General features: G+C 53.3%; 1 protein-coding gene across 1 annotated transcript in view; it reads right to left on the reverse strand.

Moving 5' to 3' along the window:
- The window catches only part of RFX2 (regulatory factor X2), a gene marked incomplete at both ends in the record, with an annotated part of 45039 nt that overhangs the window by 10290 nt on the left and 16612 nt on the right, over nucleotides 1-18137 (reverse strand). Inside the window, 5 exons of the mRNA XM_082836500.1 lie at nucleotides 51-169; nucleotides 1040-1155; nucleotides 3638-3757; nucleotides 5932-6113; nucleotides 12895-12969. Coding sequence (XP_082692626.1) covers nucleotides 51-169; nucleotides 1040-1155; nucleotides 3638-3757; nucleotides 5932-6113; nucleotides 12895-12969 — 612 coding nt within the window. The remainder of the gene's footprint in view (nucleotides 1-50; nucleotides 170-1039; nucleotides 1156-3637; nucleotides 3758-5931; nucleotides 6114-12894; nucleotides 12970-18137) is intronic.

Here is an 18137-nt window from a genome sequence, read left to right on the forward strand (position 1 = left end):
CGCCCACCGGAGCCCCCAGGGCCCGGGCTCGGGGTTCGGGGGGCAGTCACCTCGCAGTGCCGCCGGTAGGCCAGCTGAAGGGCCTTGATGTCGTGCAGCGTGATATTCTCCTGCAGCAGGACACTGCCCAGGTCGGGCGCCGGGAACTCCGGAAAGACGTGGGACACATCTGTGGCGGGGTGGGGGGGAACGAGGGGGCAGGTCAGCAGGGCTGGGGACACCGGCCGTACGTGTTGGTGACCCCATGCCAGCCCTGGCTCCTCTCACACCACACAACCCTTAAGCTTTGGTTTTCTCAGGTGCAGGGAGGGGACAACATCGTCAGCTCCCGGTGACGCACAAAGCACAGGGCCTGGGCCTGGCACACATCGTGCACTCCATCCCCCCAGCATTGGGGGCGCCCAGGTGGGTGACAGCGTCTCCAGAAGACCCAACAGGGGAGGGTTCAGTCGGGGCTCAAAGATACACTAAAGTACACGGAGGCCACCCACGTCTTTAGCGTATCCCGTCACTCCGGGGCAGGGACGGTGCCAGCTGGGGAGGGACTCTCCCAGGGAGGGGCCCGGCTCAGCTGAAAGTACATCCAGTCTTCTTTCCGACGGGCATTTCATTTTACTTATTTTCTTTCAGTTTAGTACATTTTATATTTTAATTTTTGGGCCGAGCCACGCGGCTTGTGGGACCTTAGTTCCCCGATCAGGGATCAAACCTGTGCCTCCTTGCTGTGGAAGTGTGGAGTCCTAACCACTGGACCACCAGGGAATTCCCCTTATTTACTTATTTTTATGATGGTCACTTTAATCCATTATTTTTGGATTAATATCCATTAATTTGGGAGGAACATGCTGATAATTCTAAAGTCTCAGGGATTCCACAAAGAGGGTTTATCTAGAACTTTCTACGTAATTGAAAAGGTGATATACAAGAAAACTGTCTAAAGCATCCCTGTAGATGCTGCTGGTGCCGAAACCCAGCCCCAGCGGTGCCGAGTGGCCCCAGAGCCCTGCCAGCAGGCCCTGCGCCGGGGTGGGGGGCTCACCGATGTACTGCTGGTGGTGTTGGCTTTGGGCAGCCATGGCCTGCTCAGGTGTGCTGTGCAGGCTGCCGTGCGAGCCGCTCTCCCCAAGGCTGTCCGTCTTCTGGGCTGGCCGGTACCTGGGCAGGGAACACATGTGCCACCGTGAGGCCCTAACAGCACTGCCCAGAAGGGGCCCCAGGAGCGGAGGACGGAGCAGGATTTGGTTTGGCGTGTGTGTGTGTAATTTTCTAAAACTAGTGGTCAAGTAGAGAACACAAAATTTACCATTAAAATGGTACTTTTAAGTGCACAGCTCAGTGGCATTAAATACATTCACACTGTCGGGCAACCATCCCCACGATCATCTCCAGAACTTTCTCATCTTCCCAAACTGAAACTCTGTCCCCATGAAACACGGACCCCCCCCTTCCCCTCCCCCAGCCCCGGCCCCCACCATCTACTTCCTGTCTCTATGGATGTGACTCCTCTCGGGACCTCACATAAGTGGAATCAGACAGTATTTGTCCTTTTGTGTCTGGCGTATTTCACTGAGCATCACGTCCTCTGGGTTCATCCACGTTGTAGTGAGTGTCAGGATCTCCTTCCTTTTGAAGGCGCAATAGCACTCCACTGTATGGATGGGCCACATTTGTTTGTCCACTCATCTGCTGATGGGCGCCCGGGTTGCTAGTACATGTATATATTCTAACACTTCTCTCCTAGAAGACACGTGAACTTCTTCACATAGAGTCCCAAACGTCTTACTATTATGTGATCTCAAAGCACATTCTGAGACTTTTGTTTTGCCCTGAGCTAGAAAGCAGTGGACAGCCTGTCCAGGCAGCAAACTGAGAAACGTAACAGAGAAGGGCTTCCTGGGATGACTTGCTTGAGCCCTGAGGGATGCGCATGCCAGGTGGGATGGGTGCGAGGGACCCAGCCTGAGCTGGGCGCGCCTTTCCTTGTGGGATGTAGGGCCAGGCTCACTGGGAGGAGGGAGGACGCCGCTCAGAGGTATGTGGACCACCTGACTTTGTGGGGGTGGGTGGCTCTAAGTGTCAATGGCACAAGCCTGTGGCCCGAACCCCACAACGGAAGCTACAGAGTCCTTGTCTGTGGACGATCAGGTACAGGATGGACTCCTGGTCCTGGAGAATGTTCCAGGCTCTCTCCTGCGACCTCCAACTCCCGTGATCGGCCATGTGGTTGGGAGTCACTGGGACCCCTTAGAGCAGCTAAACTGGGGTGTCAGCCACGCAGCTCAGCTGAGGCACGAAGGTGCCACGTGGAAGAGAGTGGGGTGCATCCCTGTCCTGGAGCAGAATGGACCCCGGAGAGGGGCCGGGGACAGAGGAGGGCAGAGGGGTGAGTGGAAGGGGCCAGGGAGCTGGTATTCGAGTAGGGCCCTGAACGGGGCGTCTCCAACTAGGGCTGCAGAGCACCATTTCTGCCCCCCGTTTTGAAATAAAGTTTGACGGCCACATGGCCACACCCGTTGCTTTGTGGAGGCTTTCACGCTACACGGGCAGAGCTGAAGGGTCTCCACAGATGGTGTCTGCCTGCGAAGCTGAAGATATGTGCTCTCTGGCCCTTTACAGAAAAAGTGTGCTGACCCCTGCCTTACAAGATGAGTAGGTCTGTGAGGCAGAGAACATTCCAGAAAATGACCAGGCCTTTCCAGCCATCAGATCCGAAGGTCAGGAGGAAGCAGCAACTTAAGTGTATAAGCTTCCTTCTCCTGGCTTCTGGGGCTATGTTCAGTGTTCTCTCTCTTTCTTTGAAGACAGAGAGGAAAAATCAGAGATCTGTGATTCTAACTCTATGGCATTCAGGGAAAGGCAGAAGCTACGGAGCCAGTAAAAAAAGATCGGCGCTCGCCGGAGGCTGGCGGGGAGGAGGGACCAACAGGAGGAACAGGGAGCGTTTTTAGGGCAGTGAAACTACTCTGTACCATCCTCTAATAGTGGATACAGGTCATTGCACCTTTGTCCAAAGCTAGAGTGGGGCTTCCCTGGTGGCGCAGCGGTTGAGAGTCTGCCTGCCGATGCAGGGGACACGGGTTCATGCCCCGGTCCGGGAAGATCCCACATGCCGCGGAGCGGCTGGGCCCGTGAGCCATGGCCGCTGCGCCTGCGCGTCCGGAGCCTGTGCTCCGCAACGGGAGAGGCCACAACAGTGAGAGGCCCGCGCACCGCAAACAAACAAAAAACAAAGCTACAGAGTGTACGACACAGAGAGTGAACCCTAATGTCGGCTATGGACTTCGGGTGACAAGAACGGGTCTATGTGGGTTCATCAACTGTAACAGAGGCACAACACTGGAGGCCGGGGTGTGGGGGGGCACGTGGGAAATCTCTGCACCTTCCACTCACTTCTGTTGTGACCCTGAAACTGCCCGCGTCCTGCTGGCCTCACTCCACGCCAGGTGCAAGTGAAAGGCAGGGCTCTCCCAGGACGCCGAGATGGGGGCGAATGTGAACTGGTTTTCTCCACTCCATCCATGTTTCATCCATTTCCAGGTCGTGGTCAATGGTCGAGAAACCCCTCTCCCTCCGTTCCTGCTAGTGAAACCTCTCAGTGGGCTGGCTGATCCTTGGGCCGGCCGGGCAGCTCACCCACCTGGGCTTCTGATGCACAGGCTGCTGCCGCATGGCCATGTACTGCGTGTCCTCCTGCAGCCGGTTCAGGGGCGAGTCTGGCTTCAGACGGATCCCGTAGTAATGATACTTGGAGTTGCCCCTAGGAACCAAACATCTGGGGTCAGCTCTCTTTGCAGATGTCCTGAACCGCAAGACAGGGCTCTTTCCCCGCCCTTCTCCCTGGGCTCTCGGGGCCAGTGTTCCCTGGACCGTGTGGGAAACGTTCATGGGCTGTCGCGTGGTCAGAGAGGTTCAGGAAATTCTGTAACGACTTCCCCCTCTGGGAGACTCCCCTCTTGTTTTTTAGTGTGATAAAGGCTCTGAGAAGTCCTGCAGTAAAAAAGCCAGTTCAACTTTGTTTAACCCAGCATGGTCTAATAATAGCAATAATCACACTTGTTATTATAATAAACAATAATAATACTTATTATTATGATAAAGAGTACTTATAATAAATAATAATACTTATTATTATAATAAATAATAATAATTACTATTATTAACTCTCCCCCCTTCCAATCATCTAATAACACGTTTTACAAATGGTAGTACAGTTTGGGAAACACTACCTTATTTTATTATGGGAGAAATGATGCTCAAAGGGTTTTAAATAATTTCTTTAAGGAAACAGGTCAGAAGGGGCTCCTCTGGAGGGAAGGACAGACACGCGGCCTTGCAAACACCCCCAGCTCACGGGCTGCCATTTTCCCTGAGCTGGCAACATGGACAAGCCGGGGAGCCTGGGTCCTTCCCAGGCGAGGTGCGAGCTGAACTGGTGCTCGGAGGGAGAAAGCGGGGAGGATGGGCCCCAATTCTGAGGCCAGCATCTGGGACCCTCTGAAGGTGGAGGCCCCAGGAGCCATCTGGAAAGGCCCCAGGGCAGCGGTGGCCGTGTCCCCAGAGGTCATGGACTCCTCCTCCCTGCCCCCCTCTGGCTGCCCATGTTTTGTAAGGATGTCCTCCGTCAGGGCTCCCAAGGTGGGATCCCAGGATCTCTCCTGGCCCCGTCCTTTAAGACACCCAGCATGCCCGCTTCTGGGAGGGGGTGAGTGAACGCCGAGACCCACGTGTGTGCGCCTTCACCCAGGGCACGTGGCGAACCCGGCCGGCCACAGGTCAAAGCCATGCAAGATGATCTCACGTGTGGGCCAAGCCCCCCGCTTTGAACAGAGTGAGGCCGTCTTTTCCTAGTGGGAGGAGCCAAACGCTACTGCCGGGGTCGGGGGTGGAGGGAGAAAGATTCCCGCCCGTGAGGGTCCCCGGCCGCTGTCTGCCAAGAGCAGCCCAGAGTGGATCGGTCCAGGCACAGCAAAAGGCATCAAGACATGGTAAATCCAACTCGACTAGACAGTCCCAGAGGCTGCTATTTAAAAAGCCTGCTATGGCCAGGACACGGAAGCAACCTAAGTGTCCATCGACAGATGAATGGATAAAGAAGATGTGGCACATGTATACAGTGGAATATTACTCAGCCATAGAAAGAAACGAAACTGAACTATTTGTAGTGAGGTGGATGGACCTAGAGGCTGTCATACAGAGTGAAGTAAGTCAGAAACAGAAAAACAAATACCGTATGCTAACACATATATATGGAATCTAAAAACAAAGGTCATGAAGAACCTAGGGCCAGGACAGGAATAAAGACACAGACGTAGAGATTGGACTTGAGGACACAGGGAGGTGGAAGGATAAGCTGGGACGAAGTGAGAGAGTGGCATGGACATATACACACCACCAAATGTATAATAGCTAGCTAGTGGGAAGCAGCCGCCTAGCATAGGGAGATCAGCTCGGTGCTTTGTGACCATCTAGAGGGGTGGGATAGGGAGGGTGGGAGGGAGGGAGATGCAAGAGGGAGGAGATATGGGGATATATGTATAGCTGATTCACTTTGTTATAAAGCAGAAACTAACACACCATTGTAAAGCAATGATACTCCAATAAAGATGTTCAACAATAAATAAATAAATAAAATAAAAAGCCTGCTATGGAAAACGTCAAACGAAGGGAGAGAGCCGAGGTGAAGCGAAGGGAGAGAGCGGAGGTGAAGCCCGTGTCCCATCACCAGGAGAGAAGCGATCACGGCCCACGGGTGGCCAGGCCGGGCCCAGGCTACCACCAATTCAGGGCAACTCCAGGTGCACCCGGAGCCGCGGACGTCAGGACGTGCCAGGAGGGGGGAGCCTCGCGTTCTCCCGAAGCTCGATGTCTGCATAAGGGAAGAGGAGGGTGGGGGGCGGGCGCAAGGGCTGCCAGACACCCTCACCGACCCACCTGGTACCCAGCCGCCGCGTCCTCAAGCCCATGAACACGGAGCGGATCAGCTTCCCAAAGGAGGCCGCGTTCACGGGGTCCAGCTTGTGTTCCTGGCAGTGGCGAAGGTAGTGGTTGTAGAGCGAACTTCTGGGGAGACTCACGCCTTCTGCGGTTTCGTAATTATCCAAGAGCCACTGGAGCTGGATGGACAAGACAGGCCGGATGCTGACGTGGACGCACCGACAGCATCACACGCCTTCTGTCCTCCGACACGGCGGGGAAACTCACCTCTACTGTCACCGATTCAGGTTCAATTTGGGGCACGCTCATTACTTAGTAGCTTCTTTTCACTTGCTTGTTTATTCCTTCGATTTCTAGCCAAGCTTTCAGGTTCCTTGACTTAATTTACAAAAACCTGCCCGTGATGGAGACTGAAACCCCCACAGGCCTCGCACACCAAATGCGTCCTCAGCCTACGGGGATGGAGCTGATCTGAGCACACGGGAAAGGAAGATGAAGAAAAACCCCGCGGCCCGTCCGCACGGCGCCCCGCGTTAAGGTAATGCCACCGCAGCCCCTGTACGCAGGACCGAGAAGAAAACAAACGGGAAACTGAATAAAAGACTGAAAGGCCCGCGCACCCGGTTTTGTGCTCAGGCCAACGGCAGGGAAGAGGATCCAAGGCCGAAGTCGAGGCCCCCAGAGGCCCGCACCGACTCAGAACTGTCCACACAGAGAGCTCAGTTCCCACACCAAGGGAGGCTGAACCCCCCCGCCCACTTTGCACCCACTGCAGAGCGCCCCAAAGGCTGCGGTTTGATCCTGGCTTCGAGACTGCTCCCCAACGGAGGGAGGTCTGGATTTGGAAGAGTGAGCCCGGGAACGAGGCCAGAGGCAGGATCCCGCATCAGGATCGGGATGGGGCTCCCTGCTGCCGGGGCCCCTGTCCTCTGTGCTCCCACACCCTCTGTCCTTCCCCCTGGGAGATCGCCGCCCCACCCCCCTACCCCCAGCCCCCTCTGGTGCTCGGCCCTGCAAGCCAGGTCGTGGCCCCGCCCAGACTTATAAGCCCGCAGGCTGCGAAGTCTGCTCGCGTCGCCCTTTTGGACACGTTTCGGAATGGTTTTAACATGCAAAGAGGTAGAGAGAACAGACTCCTGAACTCCTGCTTCAACAATCACCACCTCAGGGCCCATTTTACTTCCTCTAAGCCCCACACACTGCCTCTGCCACTTTATCTCAGTTTAAACTCATTTTTAGTGGAGTATAGTTGCTTTACAATGTTTTTGTTTGTTTGTTCGTTTGGGGCCACGCCTCGCAGCATAAAGAACTTCCCCGACCAGGGATCAAACCCGTGTCTACTGCAGCGGCAGCGCGGAGCCTTAACCACTGGACCGCCAGGGAGGCCCCCTCCTGCCATCTTAAAGTGAACCTGACGTGCCTTCGTTTCCTCCCTGGGGACTCCCGGCTCTAACGTGGACCCGAGTGAGAGGCGGGTGGTGGGGTCAGCTGGTGGCAGGGATGCTAGAATAAGGAGAGTTTCAGAGGCAGAGGGTGGGCCTGGGCTGGATGTGCAGGATGAAGGTGGGGAAAAGGTCAAAGGTCCAGGTGAAGGGGCCCTGGGGGACTGACAGAGCAGAGGGTCCTATAACACCGCGCTCCCCAACCTTTTTGGCACCAGGGGCCGATTTCGGAAGACAATTCTTCCATAGATCGTGGGGGGGAGGGCGGAGGGTTCAGGCGGGATGGTGGGGAGCGCTGGGCAGCAGCAGGTGTAGCTTCACTCGCTCCCCTGCCGCTCACTTCCTGCCGTGCGCCCCGTTCTTAACAGGCCCTGGACCGGTGCCCCCTGCTCTAACGGAAAGACAGCCCTCTGGCCTCCAGAAGGGCTGGGTAATGGGTTCTGCTTTGGGGAGGTGGGGGAGGAGTGCTGGGCTGGCATCCAGGGTGGAGGTCGGGACCAGATGTGTCAATGTGACACCAGGAGCCCAGAGCGGGTCTGTGCGGGTGGGGCCCAGGAGGGGTGTGTGAGGCGCAGCGTCGGGGCCTGGGGTCAGGTGCTGCCCCGGGGAGAGCTGCAGCGGGCCCTCCCCAGGCGCCCTGCAGATGAGGTATCTGCCACACCACCTCCTCACTGAGGGACCAGCCCAGCTGCCGATCCGCGTAGCAGGTTGGAACCAGGGGTCGCCGGCCCTCCCGCCACCACGAAGCCTGCCTCCTGCAGCCCTGGGTGCACGGGAACAGCTGTCCACTCATCTGTCCGTGTGCTGTGGGATGTCATGTGCTGGCTGCGCCCGTGACCCCGCAGGGGGATCCCACCCCCACCAGTGGGTGAAGGGGGGGCAGTTACCACGGGGATGCGGGGAGGAGGAGGCAGCAGCCAGAGGCTGAGGGAAACAGGAAAGGGTTCTTCAGTTCCCGCTTTGAGAAAGAACATCACGGTTTCTACTTCCCATCAAGTCACCTAGATATATAATTTTCAAACTTTCCTTAAATGTGCTTTTTCTACACAAAGGTGGCAGAGCACCCCCCCTTCTCTCTCCAAGGCTTTGCTCCGGCCCACGGCTCCCACCCTTAGGGGCCATCTCCTTGGCGCCCCTTGTTCTGACCCCTCCTTCTGTCTTTGATGCTATGAACAAACTGTGAACTTAAATGGTTTAATCACTGCGCACGGCCTGCCCCAGGAGGCACCCTCCTCCCCACCCCGAGGCCCCCCTGCACACACCCCGCCCCCCGCTGCCTTGACTCTGGGGCTAAGGGACTGACATCACCGCGAGTTGGGAAGGAGGGCATGGGTGGCACAGTAGAGCTGCTCCTTTCTTGCGGGTACGCCCCCGGCCTGCTTTGCACTCACAGCGGGGTGGGGGGGGGCTGTCCCACCGGCTACGAGCCTTCCCACAGCAGCCTCACCAGCCACAGGGGGGAACTGGGCTCTGCCTGTCGCCCCGCTGTCTAGCTGCAATTGGCTCAGGATCCAGGATCCAGGTGAGGAAGGGCTGGTATCTGCTGGCCCCTGGGCCCCAAGGTTTTCCAGAGCACTGCTCGCCGACACAAGCATTCATTTTCTATCGCTTGTCTCCCTGCTGAAACGGGAGCTCCAGGAAGCAGAGACAGAACCGGGTCTGCCCACGTTTGCACCCCGTGAAGATGCCTCAAGAAACGCTGATGGAGAGGAGGAGGGGTCCTGCAGAGCGGAGGGGACCCCAGCATGAGGAGAGCCGACAGCCTCTGGATGTGCAAGCAGGAGGCTCTTCCTGTCTCTGCCACCCTGGCTGGGGAGCATAGGCCGCTTCTAGGGGAGTCCTCTGTGGGAGGGAGAAGCCGGGACCAGGGGCCCAAATGTCTCAGGGTCTGAGCGCCCGGGGGGGGGGGTCCTCAGGAGGATCCTCAGGCTGCGAGGTGGAGGCCTGGGAGGGGCCCCGGACCGGGTCCTGAGAGATGGAGGCTGAGACCCCGCCCGGCACCTGACATGACTGGCCCAACGTGGGAAGGAAGGTTTGGGAAATAAGATGATGGCTTCTGCTCCTGACCACCTGGGCCAAATCCCAAGAATTACACGGAAAGCAGACTTCCTTGCGGGTGACTACGTGGACACCGACACCAAGGATGTGTGGTTAACTCCCTCCTGAGTAGAGGTAAGCACAGAGCGAACAGATGCCACCAGCAGCCTCCGAAGCAATAATGGGTTCACTTCCACCCTCTCCGGCGACGGGAGGTGACCCAGACGGGAGGCTGACGGGCGCTGGAGGGCGGTCTACGGGCTCCGTGAAGGCAGAGCCTCCCCTGTAGGCTGAGCGAGTGCCGGCGGGGTCTGCGCTCCGCACTCCTGACGCCGCTACCTGGTGTCATCCCGACCGGCTGAGCATCGCACGTCAGTGACACTAGGTGAACGGGAGGCCCATCTCCCCACCACACAGCCCCGCCTTGGCCGCGGCAGACTGACCGGGTGTGACGGTAGGGAGGCGGTGGCCATGGTGGGTGGGGGGGAGAAGTGGTCTGATTCCGGATGGTGCTGAAGGCCAAGGGGCATCGGATGCGGGCTGTGGGCGGAGGAGGGGGCACAAGGATGAGCCTCCAGCAGGACGGCGCTGCCCTGGATGAGCCAGGAAGGTGGCGGGAGGTGCAGGGTCTGCTGTGGGGTGGGGGCGGGGGGCGGTCAGGGCTCGGCCCGCCACACACGTGCGCAGCTGCGCCTCCAGGCGGGCAGGCGCCCTTGGAGGCTCAAGGGTGGAGCTGACGGGAGAGGCCCAGCCTCGACGCCCACTGGGAAAGAGCCTTTCCCTCCAGGAGACCAGGCGGGGTCGTCGAGGTGGTGAGGGGGCCGGGGAAACTCCAAAAAACAGCAGTCCAACCGCGACCACTGCCGGAGGCCTTCGCCGCCATAATCTGGAGCAACTCCTAGGCAGAGCACCCAGCCCATGAAGCTGCCACAGCCCATCGCCAGCCCAGACTGCAGGGCACGGCTCTGTCACTACACCACCATCTGAAGGCTAAATCATCTCTGACCATTTATGTTTCTTGATTTAAAAAAAAAAAAAAAAGGTCATACAATCTGAATACGATCCACCTAAAAGCAGGTCCTTCTCCCAGGGGCTGGAAATAGTAGTTTATGTACAGTGAGCAGCGGCCACCTCTGCAGGGACCCATGATGGGGGTCCCTGAGTCAGCAGGGGTTGGGGGCCTCTCCCGATAGACCCGGGGACAGCAGAGGGGCAGGCCTGGCTGGCGTGGCTGCACCCACACGCCACAGTGACACCCTGGTGAGGGACGGCATCTCCATTCCCAGCTCAACTTTCTCTGCCTCCTTCCTCCAAAACAGTCATCCCTCGTTTCCTGCCACCAAATCATGCGTTCCCCTGTTTTAAAGATGGCTCGGGGCCCACCTCTTCCCTCAGGGGCTCCCACACCAAGGCTGGAAGGTCCCTTCAACCCTCAGACACCCTGGTCCGAGTCCCGAGGGCAGCCTGGGGAGCTGGGGTGACCCTGATGTCGGGTTGGGTCTGGAAGGCACAGCCCAGCCTTCCTGGGCTCTGGGCATCTCGCCACCCGGCACCAGGCTCTCCTGCCCGGGCGCGGGGACTGCAGCCGGTGGTGCCCAGGGACAACTGTCTCAGGTGAGCGCGGCCAACTAGGACCACGAAGGGCTCTGCAGGACACAAGGCCGTCTGTCGCCAGGACACACCCTAGCTCTCTCCCCGCCCTCCCTGCCCAGACAAGCTCCTGGCCGGCTGACCGCAGCGCGTGGGGTCGACTCTTTACCGAGATCTTCTTTCTATCCTCTTTGAGTCGCCAAGCCTCAGATCCTACTTCTTACGGCTCCCAATGGGAGAAAACGACGTAACAAATCGCCAGAAGGAAAACGGACACAGGGAGGATCTTCCTGCTCAGAAACGAAACTCAGGAGAAACTGGTTTTGGAGGAGCAGCCAAAGCAAGCCCGCCTCCCGGAGGAAAAGCGTTAGAAAGCCAGAGGCATCCCTGCAGCCAGAGACTGAGGCTCATGCGCTTCACATAGACATTTTAAACTTCCCGCGGATGCGCCGCCGGCCTGGGGTCCGCACCCATCCTGCCTTCCTCATGGCTCTCTGGGGCTGCCCTAGCGCCTGGCCTCGCAGGCTGTGCCGTGGCCACGTCTGCTCGAGATCTGAAGAACTCTGGTCCCCGAGCAGAGAATGCTGTCTTGCAGACTTCCTACACGCTCCGCTCTAAGGCTGCAGCTTCCCTTCTCCAGACCTTCCCACCAGGTGACATCATCCGGCAGTGATGGACAACAGGGTGGCCATGACCCACCTAGCCGGGGGCCTGATGGACTTTTGTTTTTCCTTCGAGACAGCCGGGATGAGGCAGCCCTCTTGAGGCTCCACCAATGGGCTGGAGGTGCTGGCCACGCCTGTGCCCCCCGACAAACCCAGAACCTCCTGGATCTTTCCCTAGTGGGCTTTCTGGCCCCGCAGCCCGAATCACTCACTTTGAACGTCGGCCAGCATGAAAGCCTTGCTGGGGTCACAGCTGGGATCGGGTCCAACTAAAGGGGACTTCTTTTCTTTGATGTTTTAATTCTCAAAAGGATGCCAATGCCAACCCGAGTGCTTGAGAAAAGCTGCCAGAAGTGCGCTCTGAACTCCTGCGGCCTGTCCTACCTCCACACTGCCGAACGCAGTTCCAGTCAAGTGAAAGCCGCATTGAGGGCGTTTGGAGAAGTAAGGAGAAAAGGGAGGAGTGGGGGGGGGGGGCGACAGGAGCTTTCCCTCCTCAACAGCCCCCAGAAGCCGAGTCCCTGCACTGTCATCTCTGCCAGCCCCGTCCTGCCACTCAAAGCCACCCAGAGGCAAAGACCTTTGCGTCCTCCTGGCCTTGGGGCCTACGATCACGTGGTGTCCCCAGCAGAGAAAGGTCTTATGCAGCTAAAATCAATAGGAATTAGTTGCTTTGCCCTTTTGTCAAATTACCAATCTTTTTTTATTTTCAAAAAGCTGATCACAGGAGAATTAGCTAAGAACGCTTATGGCACCCCCAATCCGGCGTCATGTTTTGGTTGTGGCTTGTCTGAGTACGAATTTATTTACAACGCTTACCCTCTGCCAGGCATGGTGGGGAGGACGTTACATACACTAAGCAGTTTAATCCCTGTTCCCCCCAAGGAGGGAGGCGCTCTCACCCCACTTTCACAAAGGAAGAGCCTGCCTTAATTTCCCTTCGCTGTGGAAGGACGTTTTTGCTGAGTGTAGAAGTCTAGATGGGTTCCCCCCTCTGCACCTTTTCGGCACTTTAAAGGTGTCAACTCACTGCATTTTTTTTTTCCGGCCGTACCGCGCGGCTTGCGGGATCTCCGTTCCCTGAACCAGGGACTGAACCAGGGTCTTGGCAGTGAAAGCCTGGAATCCTAACCGTTGGGCCACCGGGGAACTCCCTGTTTGTTCTTAAAATGCCTATGAAGGTGACAAGCAGAGCAGGGCAGACCAGCAGGTTGACACACACTTACATGACTGTTGAGTAAACCGCTTTTGTGTGATGTGATCCCTTCGCTTTTTTGGAGGTTTTCAATCGCCATTTCAAGCTAAAGAAAATGTGCGCAGAAACAAAACAAAACAAAATGGAAAAAAAAAAAAAACAAAAACGAAATCAGATGGTTAGCATTAGCCAAGATTGGTTTGTATTAATATCCAAATAAAGATCCGAGCGCCTACGAGATAGAGAGCAGGCTGGACGCAGGCGGGGCGTGGGGGGTGGGCGGGGGCAATGGGTTAGGTCGGGGGCTGAAGCCTCAGCAGGAGCGTTGCTTCATCACGTGCAGAGGAGCCCAGGAGCCCGTCAGACACCAGCAGCAGATGGGGTCCTACTGTCTACACTGGCAGCTGAGTTTTAACACGTCTGCATGTGCACATGCACAACGGGAATGCTTAGTCACTGCGTAAGTTCAAGTGTAAGCAAAGCCAGCACGATAACCGCCTGCTGCTCCCCAAACCCATCGTCTGCACTGGGAGAATCAGAGGACCACAGACCCGGGGACAGGTGATGGCACTGGCTTCCCGGCCAGCCTGCCCTGTCGCAAAGCCCAGGGTCTCCCAGCTGGAGGGCTTTGGGAAAATACCAGGAGGCCACGACCCCAGCCCTGCCATTGGGAGGCGCAGGACCCTGGGGCCACGGAGATGAGACAGCTCACAGAGGGGTCCTCCTGGGGGAGGGCCTCTGAGACCTCGCGGAAGCGAGGGTTGAGGGGCCATGGCAGGTCTATGCAAAGGAAGAGACACCCGGCCGAGTGTGGCAACCACCACATCTGAGCCCGACTTGTACATGAAAAATGCAAACATAAGCTCTGCTGGAGGCAGTGACCCTTAAACATCCAGGGGAGGCAAAGACCACAGAGACGATTCTGTAAAAAGCAGGCCCAACACTTTCAGAAAGTGCAGCTGGACCACTTCCCCAGAGCTGAGTTCAGGAACGAGGGGTTTCTGCTTCGCCCCCCACCTCTTCTGACCACTGTTGAGAACATCTACTCTTGCCACTGCTATTCAACACTGTACTGGAAATTCTAGCCAGCGTCATTAGGCCACAGAAGAAAATAAAAGGCATCCACAGAGGGAAGGAAGAAGCAAAACTACCTCTATTTGCAGATAGCATGATCTTAAATATGGAAAGGATCTCCCCAAAAACTATCAGCACCAGGGTTGCAAGATACAAGATCAATATACAAAAGTCAATTATATTTCTAAATAATGAACGATATGAAAATGAAATGGAGAAAACAATCCCATTTGCAATAATATCAGAGAGAACAAAATACCTGGGAATAAATTTAACCAAGGAGGTGAAATACTTGTACACTGAAAAAACTATGAAACACTGTTGAGAGAAATTAAAGACGACCCAAACAAACAGAAAGACGTCCTATGTTCATGGATTGGAAGACTTACTATTAAGATGGTAATACTGTCCTAATTGATCCGTAGACTCAATGCAGTCTCTATCAAAATTCTCTACAAAGCTTCCAGCTGCCTTTTCAAATGGACAAGTTGATCTTAAAATTCATATGGCATTGCAAGGGACCCCAAATAACCAAAACGATCTCGAAAAAGAAGTACCAGGTCGAAGACTCACAAGTTCCCATTTCAAAACTGATTATAAAGTTACAGGAACCACAACAGTGCAGTACTGGGATAGGACAGACATATAGATCAATGGGATAGAATTGAGAGTCCAGAAATAGACCCATACATCTAGGGTCAACTGATTTTCAATAAGGGTGTTTAGACCAGTTAATGGAGAAAGAATACACTCTTCAACAAACGGTGCTGGGATAAATAGATAGTCACGTGCAAAAGAATGAAGCAGGACCCTTACCTCACAGCATATACAAAAATCCACTCCAAAGGGATCAAAGAACTACATGCAAGAGCTAAAACTATAAAACTCTTAGAGGAAAACATGAGGTAATCACATAAAATAAGGCTATCTCCATGACCTTGGATTTGGGAATAGAATCTTAGATGTGACACCAAAAGCACAAACAAAAAATAAAAGATAAAAACTTTTAAAAAAGATATATTGGACTTCATCAAAATTAAAAACTTCTGTATGTCAAAGGACACTATAAAGAGAGTGAAGAGACAACCCACGGAATGGGAGAACATATTTGCAAATCATGTATCTAATAAGGGTCTTATATCCAGAATATTATAAAGAACTATGGAGACTCAACAACAAAATGATAAAATGGCACAATTAAAAGATGAGCAATGAACACATTGTTAATCAGCTATGCTCCAATATAAAATAAAAAGTTTTAAAAAATGGGCAAAGGCCTGGAATAGGCATGTCTCCGATAAGCACATAAAAAGATGCTCAACATCATTAGTCATTAGGGAGATACAAACTAAAGCCACAGTGAGGTACCACTTCACACCCACTAGGTTGGCTATTAAGAGAGAAAAGAAAAGTAACAAGCGTCAGTGAGGATGTGGAGAAACTCGAACCCTCCTCAGTTGCTGGTGGGACTGAAAAATGGTTCAGCTACCTGTGGCAAACAGCCGTTAAAATATAAACTCAGTTAAACCACATGACCCAGCAATTTCACTCTACCCAAGATAGTTGAAAACAGGTGTTCAAACAAAAACTTGCTCGTAGCAGCCTGATTCATAACGGCAAAAAAAGCAGAAAAATACAAATGTCAGTCACCGATGAATGGATAAACAAGATATGGTCCATACGTACAATTGAATATTATTCATCTCTAAAAAGGAATGAAGTTTTGACATACGTTACAATGTGGATGAGCCTTGAAGACATGATGCTCAGTGAGAGAAGCCAATCACAAAAGGCCACGTGTTGAGCGATTCCATTTGTATGAAACGTCCAAAAACAGGCAAATCCAGAGACAGAGAGCAGATTAGTTGCCCCGGGGCTGAAGGAGGAGGGAATGGGAGGTGACTACTAACTGGTACAGGGTTCCTTTGGGGGTGATGAGAATGTTCTGGAACTCGACAGGGTAATGGTTACAGAACATTGTGAATGTACCAAAGGCCACTGAATTACATGATTAAAATGGTGCGTTTTATGTTATGTGAATTTTACCTCAATAAAAACTATACAACTAATTAAAAAGAACTTTAGTCTTTCTTGCAATTTGAATGGATCTTTCACCCACATGCACGGTTTTGTAACAACATGCACTGGTCACTTGGAAAATATTGGTTCACTGAGTTTGCAGATCTTCCAAAGGTTGATACATTTCATCACACGGTATTGAAAAAAGTCACACTGGTTAATATCACTACCAACAACTTCGGCAAGATACCAGTTTCCCAAAATTCTGTTCTTTTGGTTTGAGAACATATTGACAATAAAGCCTGTCGTGTTTTCCTCGATATGTCAAGCTCACAACCGTTCAGTTTTGAGGAAATGTGTACCAAATCTTCGAGTCTGAATAATCATCATTTGTCTGTCATCCTTTCGAGGAAAAATAGCGTTTCATGAAAAAAGTAGCTCGTTCTGCTCACAAGCCATTTGCCCGTGAGCTTTTCCTCAAGACTGTCTTCGTATTTTGGGAAGAAGCAGAAGCACTTTTCGTCACACAGAATATTAAGTGTTCTCGAGGATTGAGATTTAATAAAGTTAATAATTTTTACTGCTTCATCAGGGAATTCTTGAGTGAAACTAGCATTTGGTATTTCTTTTCTTTTTTTTTTTTACTGTGCGTGCATGACGGTGAGGATTACAGTGACTTCTAGAGACTCTGATGTGTCCACTCTGATTTGTGCACGGCTGTGTCAGCCGTGCTGGTTTTGCATCGTCGGGGCAAATGTCAACACGGGGAAAACAGCAACTAACGGGTTAGTATTATTGTGAAAACAGTTTTGATCTCGTGGAGCTCCTGAGAGGATCCTGGGGACACCCAGAAGTTTGCCAGACGTGTGTGTAAGACTGCTGAAAATCGTGCAGTTCCGAGTATTGCGGGAAAGAATACAAATGAACTTTTGCTTTGTAAGACCATCCTCAAAACCCCATAGCTATTAAATAGAGTCAGAACAAGCCCACTGATACCTTAAATTAACTTAATACACAGTGGAACCTCCCAAGGTGTTCACTGCGTTTTAAAATTAAGACGTCAGGTAAACCTCTGAAGGTGATGAAGTGCAGGACAACGTCACCAGTCCCCTTAGTTCAGATGGAGGGGTTGGTGCCCGGGAGTTTGGACCGGAGGCGCAGCGCAGTGCACCCAGAAGAGGGCGCTGTGGCTCCGCCTCCCAGCTCCAAGCTGAGGCCGTCCAGCATCCTTCAAAAAGGAGCATCTCACGCTTGAAGTCCGGGGGCTGGAGTGGGAGGCTTCCTTACCGACCTGACCGAGGGATTCTTACCGCACAAGTACAAGAGGCTTGATAAGTCCTCTCAGTGGCTGGAAAAGTCAGTGTTTAATCTTTAGATATACTTAAATGGAAATTAAATTTATACTTGACTGGAGTTTAATTTTTTGTTATTTAAAACATTTTATCAAAGTGGTACCTGCACAGGCCCACATGTCAAACTGTAAGGAAGAGCCGAGGATGGATGCAGAGGTGCCCCCTCGCTACCCCAGGGCCAGGCTGCTTTCCCTAAAATCGTTTCTGTTTTCTGAGCTTCTCAAAGATTTCTTTCCATCTTGGTATTATGCATACACTTGTCTACCTATTTCTTGACGTATCAGGAGCTTCATCTTTATTTCTGACTGGGTGCAGTGCAGCCCATATTCCCTTTTATTGGCCGTTTAATTTCACTGGTTTCTGCTGCATGAATTACTAGCGGAATGCCTGGGGAAAAGGGCACACACATATGCTTTAGGCATTCGGGAGAAAGGAGGGGAGAAAATGCCTAACGACTTGTGATCAAAGATACAGCGTTTCAAGAACTCAACGTGGTAGCAGAGCGCAGATAAGTTTTATTAACTCCCAAGTATATTAAAATTAGTCGGTTATTTAAACATTTTTAAAGGAATTTTAAAAACTCCTTTCCTTTCATATATAATCCTAGCAAAATTTTACCTGACATAAGGACTAGATCTGTGTCTTCTAAGTGAGGGTGGAGGTTACTTCTCCTCTGAATTCATTAGCGTCCACCGTAATGACCATTCCATTTATAACACAATAACCTCATTAAAATGACATGCCAGGACTTCCCTGGTGGCACAGTGGTTAAGAATCCTCCTGCCAATGCAGGGGACACGGGTTTGAGCCCTGGTAGGGGAAGACCCCA

Source organism: Leucopleurus acutus (genome assembly GCF_964270905.1).
Source record: "Leucopleurus acutus genome assembly, chromosome: 3".
Lineage (NCBI taxonomy): Eukaryota > Metazoa > Chordata > Mammalia > Artiodactyla > Delphinidae > Leucopleurus > Leucopleurus acutus.